The sequence below is a fragment of the Dunckerocampus dactyliophorus genome, chromosome 18 (assembly GCF_027744805.1).
Source record: "Dunckerocampus dactyliophorus isolate RoL2022-P2 chromosome 18, RoL_Ddac_1.1, whole genome shotgun sequence".
Lineage (NCBI taxonomy): Eukaryota > Metazoa > Chordata > Actinopteri > Syngnathiformes > Syngnathidae > Dunckerocampus > Dunckerocampus dactyliophorus.
Window position 1 is genome coordinate 3,599,806 of NC_072836.1, and position 13,848 is coordinate 3,613,653.

The window sequence follows — 13,848 nt, forward strand, 5'->3', positions numbered from 1 at the left end:
GTCTGACAGTTGGCTAGACAGCACAGTTCAGAGGTATTCTAAGGTTATTTTCATGTCAAATGATGCAATGGACATTGTAAGTGGTTGACAAGTTATTTTGTTAATGGTATTATGTGTAGGACTAATTGAAACAACTCATGTTCATAACTGATAAGAGGAAGTACCTTGAACTGCAGCTCAATAAATTTGAATATTTTCCTCGAACATGCATGATTTTGGGATGTAAAGACAGTGTGTCCGTAAAAAAACAATTAAAAGGAAAATAAGGCTCGGATGAATAAAATCAATCAACACCAGCATTTTTATTTTTCTCCAAAAGCATGTAAAAAAAACCCAAGACAAAAAAACATGACAAATGCTCAAAACATAGAGTAGTAGAATGAGGGGCGCTTTAAATTGCAATAAAAAGTCAAAAAAAGGGAGAAAGGAGGAGGAGGAAGAAAAAGACTGCAAACACAGTCTGAGCGTTCTTTTGCTGTAAGGCCACCTCAATCCATATGTCAAGTGTGTAACGTGGAATCACATTTCCCCAGAGGCATACATTTAAAAAGATCTCCATGACAACAGCATTGAACACTAAAGTCCACATCAAAAATGTTGCACGAGAACAAAAAAAACGCAATCATTCACCTGACCAGCGGTTGCAGTTGTACCTTGGCGAGTGACAAAAGACAGCATTTCTACATACAATAACTTTCATTTGAAAGTATTCAAGGATTAAAAAGACATTGTCACACACACACACATGTAACAGAGATAGAAGTAGTATACATTATTCTGTGGAATGAAAGTGGGCAGAAAAATGGCTGCTGGTTGCATGAAGTCATGTCATGTTTAGGAATGTGGAGTGAGTCTGCTTTTGGAAAAGGCATGATCAGAACATTTAAGTCTCCTTTGTGTCAGCATTACAATTTCTAAGGCTTCTCTTAAAAAAAAAAAAAAAAGCTAATATCCATCCGTTTTATCATTTCTCTCTCCTCACAGCGTGTTTAATTCACAGTAAAGCCTTTCCCTCACGAAATAAAAAAACCCAAAAACAACTGAATCATTCAAGTGTCAGGCAAGCCTCAGCAGCATTCCCTAAAATGGCTTATGAAACATAAGACGTGGAAATCCTGCCTGTCTAATTGGACCGGGTTCAGTACGGTGCTGCAGTCTCACACTGCAGACCTGTGAGGCAACTTGTTCAAAAACTGAATAAAAAGGCGTTTAAAAATGGAAACAACTCACGTTGGATTCTTACTCAGGCGAGACAAGATGTCCCCCAGCAGGGGGCGCTCAGCACTATCACATGCAGCATGCACGACTCCATTTTTTTTAAGGGGGGGAGGTGACCTCCATCGGCCTCCACTTGTAGGTAGAATAAAAGAAATCAGACCTGCCAACGTTTTTCGTTTTGTAAAAAGTATATATATTTAAAAGACAACGATTTGGGTTATTAGTTAATATCAACACTGCAGCTTTTTCTTGTTGCATTATGCCTTTTGCTAAATTTTCCCCATTTTTGCTATTGCTTTGGTTTAATTTCATTTCTACGAGCTACAAGTCGCAAAGGGCGCCTGGCCCACACTCCGGACACACCTCTTTGTCAGGGATTGAGGGGGTCACGTTTACTCTGCGAGCAACCACGCCTCGTTGACTATTTAGCTCAGCGCTGTCAAACTTGTGGTGTTGATGATTAAAATCGCCTGCTTCAGTGACCGGCTGGAAAGAAAACCTGCAGTGTCTTGGCCCTCTCGGCTTCCTCTGTCGATGGAACAATGGTAATTAAAGAGAGAAGAGGATGCGTAACAGCATTTTTTATTGAAAATGTTGATCCGAAATTGGAGAAGAAAGCGCTCGCGGAGGTGGGCTGTGTGCCCTGTCAACGACTGGTATACACACAGGAAATAATGTTCTACAAGTCGACCAATCGCAGCCTTTTCCATTTTTTTTAACTTAAAACTGAAATGCATGCAGAGTATGACAATTGCGTACATGTTGGCAGGTCTGAGAAATAGGTCCATTTGCTAAAATGTTTTAGCTCATAAGATAACAGGAAGGCAATCATTCAAAAAGATAAAATGGCACAACCGTAGTGTTTTCCTCCAAACATCATCATCAGCCTTGTCTGAAGGACAACACAAGCATACACGAGGGTTAAAAGTGGCGAATGTTGCGTCCTGCGAGAATGAGCGGTGACTTGTGGCAGGGAGGTGGATGGCGCAGTGGCCAAAGTGGGAGGGGTGTTCATGAATCACAAAGTACAGCTCTATTTACAGATACTTTACAAAAACACAAAACAATCTGAGGCTCGCAGGAACGGCTCAGAAAGGAGGGAAGGGATCAACTTGGTCCAAAAAAAGTCAGGTGCTCGCTCCGGGAAGGAAATGAAAGATCAATCACGACACCAAAAGGCTGATGGAGCGCTTCAAATAAGGCCATTAGGACCCACAAGGTTAAGACCAAGGTTGCGTTCACACTTGGGGTTTGGTAGCAACAATTAAAAAAAAAAAAAAAAAAGATAATTGGTGCACACTTTGGTGTGGTTGGCTTATTTTGTCATGTGACCAAAGACTGCACAGGAAAGAACAATTGCATCAAGTCAGGTCTTCATTGGACAGCTTTTGCATTACGAGACCAGACTCAAGACTCTAATATTCCAAACCAAAATGCCATCCGCTGGGTTGAAGCTGTTATTTTTATATTCCGTTACATTTGCGAGCTTAGATTTCATGAAAAGCTTGTAAAACAGACTTTTAAAGCGCGGCATTGTCAGGGACAAGGGTGGAGAGAGAGAGCGAGAGCCAGAGAGAGAGAGAGAGAGAGAGAGAGACAGAGAGAGAGAGAGAGCTTCAAATGCATCGTCTCCGACATATGTCATTTCTGCTGGTCACATTTGAGCTCAAGTGAACCGAACCGCCCCAGAGCTCACTTGCAAGATGGCCCAGACCCATCTCTCAACCGGCCTCGGTCCACTTGGTTTTGAATGAGCACGTTCACACTTGACCAGAGTTCTTTTTCACCAAACCAAATCAAGACAAGTGCGAACGCAACCTAAAAAGACCCACAAAAAATAAATTAACTCAAAAAAGAAAAGAAGAATGACCCAATGTCGGAATGACACAAACACGCGAGGTGAGCTGTTGCTTAGTAATATGACAGTACCCTGTTGGACCTCCCCCAGGTGCGTGGAGTGAACGCACTCTTGGGATGGTTACGGTGGTGTTTAAACGAACACGTTTATAAAATCCTTGGGTGACACTGCCAATAAAGAGCCTCTGAACGTTGACCTGAGTGTGAGTGTGCGCGCGTGTGTAAGTGTGTTTTGTCGCCCCTGACGTTTGAATGCGCATACAGTATACAAAATGGGTGCAAATCATTCCGAATAATAATGAAAAACAATAATAAAAGAATTACAGCATGGTAACATTCCCTCTCGCGATGGCAGAGAAGGCTTTTGGTCACGATCAACAGGAACAAAAGAGAAGAAGACAGGTTGGTATGAATTGTGGCGTATGTATGGCCAGTTATTTCCAAGATGCTGTGGAGAATCTGATGGCGTGTAAAAAAGCAAAGAGGGGGTGGGGGGGGGGAAAGAAAAAATAAGTAGCGTGCGGGCGGGTGATGTCACCGTGCTCCGGACGAAGCGGACGCCATTTTTCACGCCGTCTTGGTTATGTTCTCTGTCTCCTTGGAGGCCCAACGCTCTTTGTGCTGCTTGCGTCCAAATCCCTCGTCGTAGTTGCCTTTGCTCTTGAACAGCTGCTGGAAATGAGGCTTGCAGTAGAACTCGCCTTGGAGGGCGGCAAAGTTGCCCAGGCTGGAGGAGGAGGAGGATCACATTGTCACATTACACAGAGACGCTCACAGCAGCGTTTCCCTTATGGCCGCCGCAAGCCCTTGCTCATAAACACATTGTAATGGGACACTGTGTGAATGTAGCTTGTCATTCCATCATAACTCTGCTTCTTAACACACCAGGTCTGCAAAGAGTAGGCATGGGCCTATTCCCAGCAGACCTTTGTCGATACTTAGCCAAAAGTCAGGCTCCGGAAGTGCCGGCGTTAGCTGCCTCGTTAGCATTGGCCAGCACCGGTATGGCCACGGTGTTGTTGCTGTTGTCAGTGGACATATTACTCATGTCGAGTCGAGGGTCATCAAGTGTGGAGATGTGACTTAGAACGAGACAGGAGTGGTATAAAGCGTTTACTCGCCACTGAACAACCAGAAACAACCACTTAACACCTAAGTTGATAACAACAATCACATGACCCGGAAACGGCAGTTTGTGTGTGACCTGCACATTCACCACCATGAAATAACATAACATTATGAGTTAAAATAATAATAATAATGTTGTGACCTTCTTGATCCACTTGATTTTACTAAGAAAAAAAGTGTTGTGACTTGAGTTTCAGGATTAGCCGCTGTAGACTGCATTGAGAACTGCATTTCATTTATTTGTTATTCATTTAGAAAGAAGTGTTATCTTATATGGTTTAAAAGTGACTGTTATGACTTATCTTTTTTTGTGTTTTCAATAAAGCTATTTCAAAGTAAGACATTTTAGGGCTGTAATTATAATAATGTGAAACTGTGATATAATCAGCCAAAATGAGTTTTCTCTGTATGGTGGCTGGGCTCTCCCAGCTCGGAGTAGAACCGCTGCTCCTCCGCATTGAGGGGAGCCAGATGAGGTGGCTTGGGCATCTGGTCAGGATGCCTCCCGGACATGTCCCACGGGTGTTCAGGGCACGTCCATCCGGTAGGAGACCTTGAGGAAGACCCAGGACACGTTGGAGAGACTATGTCTCTCAACTGGCCTGGGAACGCCTCGGGATCCGCCGGGAGGAGCTGAATGAAGTACCTGGGTAGAGAAAAGTCTGGGCTTCCCTGCTTAGGCTGCTTCCCGTGCGACCCAACCTCGGATAAGCGGAATAAGATGGATGGACGGATTTGTTTGCATCGTGGACAATTATGCAAATGATACAATGACGCCATGTTGCCCAGCCCCCACCACAACTAGATTGCGGCTCTGTGGAAAAAACAGTAACGTATTAATGAATAAACACATGCGTGGTCACCTGAGCTTGGTGTTGCAGTGCTTGCAGCAGAAGCACGTGGAATGGAAGACCAGGTTGTTGGCGACCAGTCTCTCCATCGGGTAGACCGTCTTGTCACATGATGAACAAACCTCCTTCTGGGTCTTAAAACTGAAAGACTGAGCACAAAAGACGGCCCTTTAGTAACTTAACAACACATTTCCCAGCAGTATAGTTTGGCATTACTTCCCCCCATTTCCAGAAGTTGTGACAAGTACCAAATATTTTATGTATACTGTACTACTTTTTTTGCCTTTAAGAAGCCAATCTGCAGTCCAGAGGTCACCCGAGTGCAGCGGTGTCCAAAGTGCGCACCCGGGGGCGCTTCTCACGCTATGATGTCACGCTACTCACGCAGCTAATGCACTTTACTGTGGCGATCCCAATCAGGCTGGCCCGCCTGGTGAGAAACGTGGCTTATCCGTCTTCCCGCTAAAGCTGAGCAGCATCAAAGTGGGACAAGAAGTAACTAACTGGAGGCCTCATGATGTCTGAGTCGATTAGTTTTATTACGCAAGCTCAATTTGCCCACACAGCGTTTCTTCCTTTCAGTTACTGAATAGACGGAACACGGCCATGATTCAGCTGAAAGATGCAAGCATATATGGGGCAAACACCATATCGTCTGTCGAGCATCACGCTAATCATTACCGGAAAGACAACTTTATAATTACCTTGGACCGCTGGACTGGCTTCTCCTCAGTGCTTCTGGTGTCCTGAGGAAACATTTAAAAACACTTGTCAATTCAACCTGATGCAACACCGCTACCAGAAAGAAGAGATGTGCTCTCACGGTCCTCCTGTTACCTTAACCCGAATATTACCGCCTCCTAACCCCACACCCCACCTCCCTCCATCTGCCTCTTTGCACCCATGGGAGAGGATCTAGTACCTTCTGGTTGCTCGTGCGAGCTGAACAGCGGGAAGCTCAGCATGAGGCCTCGGCATAACAGCAGACGCATGACAGGAAATACGGAGGTCCTACCTCCGATGTATTCCATCAAGTGTAAACAACACTCATTTAAACACAAGGATTCTGTACATTCCACTGTGCAGACGTGCCTAATGAAGTGTCCATTTTAAGTAACAGGAAAGCCTGCATCATGTGACCTCCAGTCAGGCGAGGTTAAGCAGCAGCAAAGACCAAGCAGAGGCATCCTTCAGCAGCGCTAACAGGTGTCGCTCATTCACGAATGATTCTAATCGCGGCATGTTCACGGCAACTTCCTCAGTGAAGCCAAAGCCGAAATATAATTACGTAAAACAGTTCGGCCCGGAGGAGGAGGAAGGGCTGCATGGCGTGCACGGCGATCAGACACGCAGGATGAGAGGGAGCCAACAAGACAGCAACGACGACACCTGAGGAGCCGAGCTAGACACCACCTCATTCAAATACAAAAGTGCAACAAGTTCAGCCGACGGATTGTTGCTGGGAAATACAAGCATGCGAGCATGTGGGCGCAGTCTAGTGACATGCTAACTTAGCCAGCTTGGGGAACCTGACTCCAATCATTCTCCACTACTTGGTCTTGTAGCTACACAGTATGTAGATAGCTATATAGACATCAACGTCATCATTACTTAGGCATCAACTGAGCACAGCCTGAGTAGGTGGCTTCCGCTACTGGTTGCTGTCAGTGAAATCCATTATATATTGGTAATTATTTTAATTGAAATGAAGCATATTTTCTCATATAGTGGTGTTTACTCCACTGAACTTGGCACCAGGCATCTAATAGGACTCATACAACGCACTGAACACTGTATTACAATTGGCAACTGGTTGAAATAATCACAATACGTATTATAATAAGACATAACTGTTTTGTTTTTTCAAAATAAGGGAGGTGTCTATTTGAGGTGCAGCGTTGATTTGTCAAAGCGGACGATGCACCCAGAGAGAGACGACATCGGTAAAACGTTTGCAATTTCCCCTCACTTAATGATATCTAGCCATCTAAACTTTGTTGATACAAACATTTGGCTAAGTGTTTGTGGCTCGTGGCACATTGTAGAAATAGAATAAAACTCTAGAATAAGTACAAAAATAAAGCCCAAAAAGGCACATTGTAAAGAGCTCACCACTACTGCTACATTATAACAAGCGTAACCAAGCACATCCTGGCTCATTCACAATTCAGCATTCATGGCCCTCCAAATTTGCGTATTTTTGATAAAATAATTTTTTGTTTTTACATTTCTCAATAAACATTCCTTTTTTCCCGCAGCAAAATACTCCTCATTCACCCTACGTTGGAAATAATTTATCCAATATGCGATAAAACATGTATAATGTACAGCATACTTGTACCACTGTTAAAAAAAGCCCACAATTTTTAACATGTTTGCATCTTTTTGTGTGACATGAGAATACTTTGATTGGCAGTCTTTGAACGCACCATAGTTGTGCTCTGTGAGACGCAAAACTGAAACTTGTACAACGTTCTCCAACGCTGCCACAGCTTAATGAAGCCGCCAAATAGAAGACAAACTGCCATACAGGGCTAGCCAGACGACTAGGCCAAAGGCGAGACCGTGACTCCAATTCCATCTGTTCAATCAATCAATCATCTTTCATGATCATTTTAGACTTTAGGGCTTAAAATTGGTCAAATGTAAAGCATGCATGTACCACTGTTAAAGCCTACAATTTTTGTTTACGTTTATGTCTTCATGCTTCACTAATGTTTTTCTGTCAAGCGTTGAAATTTCGCATTTTGTCAGGGGGTCCTAGAATGCACCATAGTTGCTGTGAGACACATAACACAGATGTACACTGTGACTCCAAAAAATATCAAAGCCGCCCTCTGCATCCTTTGATTTCTCAGTAAGTAGAAAAAAAGACGCCACCCCATAAGACTGAGTACAACAATCTTAACATCAGGAAATCCATGCATCCATTTAACCTGCCCATCCTTAATTCATGTTGCACATTTACTAATGCACCACTTAGCAGTTAGACTTGTTATTTGAGAAGAAGATGACAAAGAGATGAGCTTGTTATCATCATCTGAGGAAGCAGAGCTTCCTGTCGTCTCCACTCAGTTGCTGTGCTGCCATAGGAGCTTTTGTCACATGTTGTTACCAGAAAGGCTGGATGCGGATGTTTAAACATACTGTACAAAGATACCTTGACACAACTCCGCTCAGATATGTTGCAACAAGTCAAGTTGCCACATTGGAGGGCAGGCGTGCATTCAAGTAGGAACCTGCTGGAGACTTCACATGCCTCCTTCTGTTGCCTTATATGTGCATGACATGTCTGCATGGCTTCTCAAATGCAACAGGAAGTCGTTATGAGACTTCTTCCTCGTTCTCTCGAGTACCCCTGAGGGAGCACATCGGCCGCCACAGTCCTCACTCATCCAATAAATTAGGACCCCTTTAACGACGACAGAAACGTTTGCATCCAAGAGCCACAAATAAGCCGCTGGCGCTCAACGGAAAAGACGAGGACGGCCTCGGAAAGAGAGAGAGAGAGCGAGAGGGAAGTGAATACAAATAAAGCAGGTTTTTGTCTCGGGCCTGGTAGTATGTCTAAGCAAGACAAAGAGCACTTTCATAGGAGATGAAGTCTTCTTGCAGCGCCACACTAGGCACTCACTTCCACTTTAGCGTCAACTACAACTCACACAGGCAGGTGCTCGCTTTTGACACAACCCCCAACTGCTTCCTCCTTGTCTTCCTAGTATGCATCAAGCAAAGTCTCTCCACATTATGACACCTTTTCAACTACAAACACAATGAAAGCACATTAAACTAGCAAGAAATGGTGGTAGCCAACCGCAATGTATTCCACCATGCATCCTACAGCTGGTATGGTACTGTGTATGTAGTAGCTCAAACGGTCCCTTAAAGAGGCAGTGATTGGGGTTGGAGTTCCCCGACGCAGAAAAAAAACAAAAAACACAAAAACAAAAAAAAACAATACAGTCAAAATATTTAATTTGAATTTAATGTCAGTTTTGAAAATAAAAAATAAAAACAATATTCGGTGCATTTGCAATTTTGCACATTTTGGTCAAAAAATAAATGTTTTGTATTATTTTTACTCTCGCTCATTCTCTTTAAGTCGGTAACAATTTATGAATATACATAAAATGCACACCATACATGCACCGCAGTTAGAAAGCTCACAATTTTCACATGTTTATGTCTTTCTGCTACACTGAATGTTTTTTCGTCAAGCGTTGGTATCAAATACTGCCACGTCAAACGTCATGCGGGGGCCAAGTGGGGCAGTGACCCACCAGATCCAGCAGATGGCGCTACACACTTTGCACCGCCCCCTACAGGACCACAGTTGAACATCAAGACCGGTAGTTTGGTCTTGGCTGAGATCCTCGCACTAGTGGGTGACATTGTAGGTTTCACTGTTTGTAATGGATGTCATGATGCTTTGCTGGTGTGCCTAATGGTGTGGTTGGTGAGTGGATCATGCGTGCAGGCCATGCAAATGATGCAACTACTGTAAGAGCAGACATGTAGACTCTGTTTGACAGCAGCATTCCATCAGCATGTACAGACCAAGTCAGCTATGAGGCGCATTGTACAAACATCAGCACTGGTATGAAGCTAAGAGCTGAACATCAGGTTTTGAGTGCCTGCATTAACTGGAAGTCGATCAGTCTGCAGCGTAATCACATCTCGGGCTTCTTCTCTTCCTTTTCCCCTGCAACCTCCATGCATGAAACCAGAAAGTGATGCAGCATTTTGCAGCGTTCACTCGTCAACTTCCCGTCTGGGGAGTCTGCCAAAGTTCAGATAGAACTTTAGCCAGCGCGCCTGGCTATGTGTGACGTAGGATGCTATTTTTAACAGGGAAACAAAGGAATGCAAACCTACTTTGCTCTTGATTAAGAAGCAATTAACATCATGCTTCTAGCACAGACTCGCAGCGGAATGAAACACAGCCAGATTGTGTTGAAACTGAGAACTTGCACTGACTTGGTGATGAGGAAAGCGTCTCATTGAGACTGATCTGAGAGGGGGAACAGTTCACAAGCTAATGCTCCTACAGGACTGGAATTGTCTTCCGATATGGCACGAAGCAAGTTAAGATGCCCCTGAAGTTGCATGTTCAGCAAAAATACGCCGTCATACAAGACCTCAGCAAATAAAAACTAGCAATTCCAAACTCTGGTCTGGATGGAGACCCAACAAAATGCATTTAATTCTAAATGATTGCTGCAAGCCAGGTGGGAAATTTAAAAAATTCCAGGCCTGGATCAAATCTAAAGAATGTGTTGAGTCTTAATTGCCCGAGTCACAACGTGCATTGACTTGTTTACAGTGTCTTGTGTGTTGTATAGCCCACAGGAGGAGAGTGTAAATGCGGGAGACAGGTATGTGGATTCATTAGTGTAACACCCTTCCCCTTGTTTGTGCCTGCAGCAATGCAGCCAGCACATGCCGGCAACGTGGTTAAATAGCGCTCAGGACCTCAAACAGCAGGCCAACCGACCCCGCTATGGAACATATGGCACCCCTGACACGCTGGACAAATCTGGATCCTGTGTCTTTGCTGCGTCTAATTGTTTGTAAGAGCATATGGCCAAACTCTGACTGGTGACACAACAAAACCGATGTCAAAATGTGTGACACAGGAAATGAAAAACCACCACAGAGTGATGGACTGACCTAAGCCTCGCCGCCATATGCGCGGGACATAATGACAGACAGCTGCAGCGGTTGGTACCCTGCACAGATACAAAGATGTTTCCCCAGACCACAGATCAGCTTGTAAGCAGCTTGATGACACAAACGTGGGCAGGGATTTTGTCAAATGTGTTTTGAGCTGCCTTTAGCTGACATCAATGTGGCAACAAGACATAAACATTGCACTTAGTGCCAATTAGACAACGAGATTTGCTTTACCATGGATGCTTTAGGAAGCTCTGGACCACCACAAATGGATTTAGTGCTGCCTGTTGACCCACACACATAAACACATTATAATGGGACTGTCTGGGAATGCCACTTGTTGTTCCAACTCTGTACAGTAGATGGCATCGTAACTCTGTTTCTTAACACACCTCACACAAACACACACACACACACACACACACACACACACACACACACTTGGTCTACCAGAGAAGAAGAAAATGAAGCAGGAGGGATCAGTGTTACCAACTTAGCCACTTTGTCGCTGTATTTAAAGTATGCAAACCCCTCGAGTCTTTTTTTTTTTTTAAACAACAAATCTAGCAACCTTTTCTGGTCTTATTGGACACTAACACAGGGGTGTCCACAGTGCGGCCTGCGGCAAATTTTTTTATTGACCCGTGGCACATTGCAGAAACAACATTGAACCAAAAAACAGCAAAAAAGGTACAATGTAAAAAAAAAAAAAAAAAAAAAAAAAAGCTAAGAAGTTAATATTAACATAGTTTGCCCCCAAAAAACCCCACATACACATACTATATATATATATATATATACACACACACACACACACACACACACACACATACACACACACACACACTATAGAAACCCCTCGTATCCTTTGAGTATGTGGTTCCTTGGTGTTTGGACACCCCTGCTCCAACATGAAAGCACCCATCGCTCTTCTCAACAAGCAGCGGGTACATCTAAAAAGGCACTCACATGCAGCTCTGTCCTGCTTGTGACATAAAACACACACACAAAAAGGAGACAAAAGAAAGTTCATTTGCATTTCTAAACACATTTGTTAGCTCACACCGCATCCATAAAAATTAAATGCACATGCGCCATGCCCAATTATGCAAATTATCATCTACTCCCCCATCAGCCTAACGCCACAAATACATTGCAGTCCTGTGAGAAACACTGAGGACTTTCCTTAGCAGATTTTACCAGATGAGATGTAATGAAAAGGACATAAATGTTACAAAGACACCAGGGAGATAGTTGTTTCTGACGACCTCGTCAAACTGTAACCATCAACGCAAATAGAGCCAGGTATGTTTAACTACTACTATTTACGCTTCTGGGCTTACCTTTAACTCTTTCTAACGACAACTGTAATTTTTCCACTCAGCATTCTGTTGGGTGTTGCTCTGCATCGTCCGGCTACGCTCGCATTTGGTAACATAATATGTGGCGTTTTGGTCTGTCGGTGTGTTCGTCGCTTCACTCACGACTAGAGTCCACTTGCAGGCGGGCCGAGACCCATTTCTCAGGCGGTCTCGGTCCTGTACTGCTTGTCAAGCCAGCAGACTCTATTCAGTTTTAACCGGGCCAAAAATGACAAGTGTGAACCCCAAATTAGATCCAACAGATAAAAAATTATCTTTGCAAAGCCAGTACTGCTCAATTGAAGAGTGTTTGTTTACTACAAAGTACAAGCACAATAACAACCATATTGTTAAATGAATACATTTGTGGCAGTGTCAGTCAAACCTGAGCTTGATGAGGCTCTCCTGTTGACCTTGTTGGGCAGTGCAAGTGTAGTATGGTTGTGTGTTTGTTGTGTAATGTAAGCAGGTCACATTCGCCATGAATGGAACCGATGCAACAAAAACAAACCCAAACATTCACTAATACAGCAAGACAAAGCCATTTGTAAACACACTGAAAAAGGAACGGTGTGATAGAAAGAGGGAGACTCGTTTTAACAGCGTAACAATGCACGATATGAACGCAGCATTTAATAATAATAATTATGCATGATTTAAATCACCTTTTGTGGTTGCTTTTTAATTAGCCAGCTGGCGAGCTAGCTAACTTCATTCAAAAGACTTTAAGCAAGAGGCGGCGTTGGATGTTTTTTTTAAATGGTACGGATGGTTGTGTTGGTAATTTATATTTATTTAGTTATTAAGTTAGCATTGAGCATCTCCAGAGTGGCTGCCCAACACCCCGGACATCAACGCCTTACCTCGCCGAGCATAAAGGCGGCGTCGCGGGAGGGAGGAAGACGAACAGACGCGGGAAGAGCACTCACCATGTCCGCTTCTGCTCGGGCAAACACTCGCTGGTAAACAGGGTGTCGATTCGGCCGGAGGTTCGCGCTGTGAGTGTCCTTCGCGGGATGCTTTGTTCCAGGGGATGCCGGTGTGTCTTCTGCCCGCCGCCTCGCTGCTTGTCTCCGCTTTCAATAGCCAGTTTTTGTCCCCCCCCACCAGCAGCAGCAGCAGCAGCAGCAGCAGGACGTCGCACGCCATTGGCTGGATTCTCCTCCTGAGGCGTTTAGTGGCAAATCGTACAACCCACTTTTTGTTTGACATTGGGGAGTTGACATTCTTGTATGACCGCAGTATAGAGTCATTTTACAGTAACATTTACCGTACCTTTCCACACTATCTAATCAATAAATGGCACAGTTTCAAATGAATTTATACCGTGTTAATGCGAACTCGAGACTCGTAATTATATTGCCTCCAAATTTGACTGTTTCTGGTGTGATTTGAAGAAGCCTGGTCACGGCGGTCAATGGTCATGTAAGCGACTTCATCCTTCACTGACAAGCCTCTTTTGACTTTTTGGAACTTGTTAGCATCATTTCCAAATATAAACATTCGTTCCTGTGATTTCAGGACTGCAAGATGTTCCATTAAGTTGCAGAACAGTGGCATTTATGGGTTACATATGAGGTAAAAATTGTTGCTGAACCAACCGAAATCCTACTGTAAAATAATTACTATTCCATATGCAAACAGCTTTGTTTAACCATAAAATTGTTTAATTCTCTAATAATTCGGCAATCAGCAACTCCATAAAAGCAGAAGTGTACAGTAGATGTGTTGTGCAAGGAGATAACACAGAAGAAAAGGTA

General features: G+C 43.8%; 1 protein-coding gene across 2 annotated transcripts; it reads right to left on the reverse strand.

The window, feature by feature from the left end:
- Positions 1-269: 269 nt before the first annotated feature.
- Positions 270-13,185, reverse strand: limd2 (LIM domain containing 2). 2 transcript variants are annotated; one of them, XM_054760534.1, is made up of 4 exons: positions 13,018-13,185; positions 5,759-5,800; positions 5,067-5,203; positions 271-3,802 (listed from the first exon to the last, which is right to left on the reverse strand). In XM_054760534.1, exons 1-4 carry the CDS (start codon positions 13,018-13,020, stop codon positions 3,643-3,645), a joined length of 342 nt encoding a protein of 113 aa, XP_054616509.1. In that variant the 5' UTR covers positions 13,021-13,185; the 3' UTR covers positions 271-3,642. The 2 variants fall into 2 exon arrangements, with proteins under 2 accessions (XP_054616510.1, XP_054616509.1); XM_054760535.1 differs by lacking the exon at positions 5,759-5,800 and having other exon boundaries at positions 270-3,802.
- Positions 13,186-13,848: the final 663 nt, after the last annotated feature.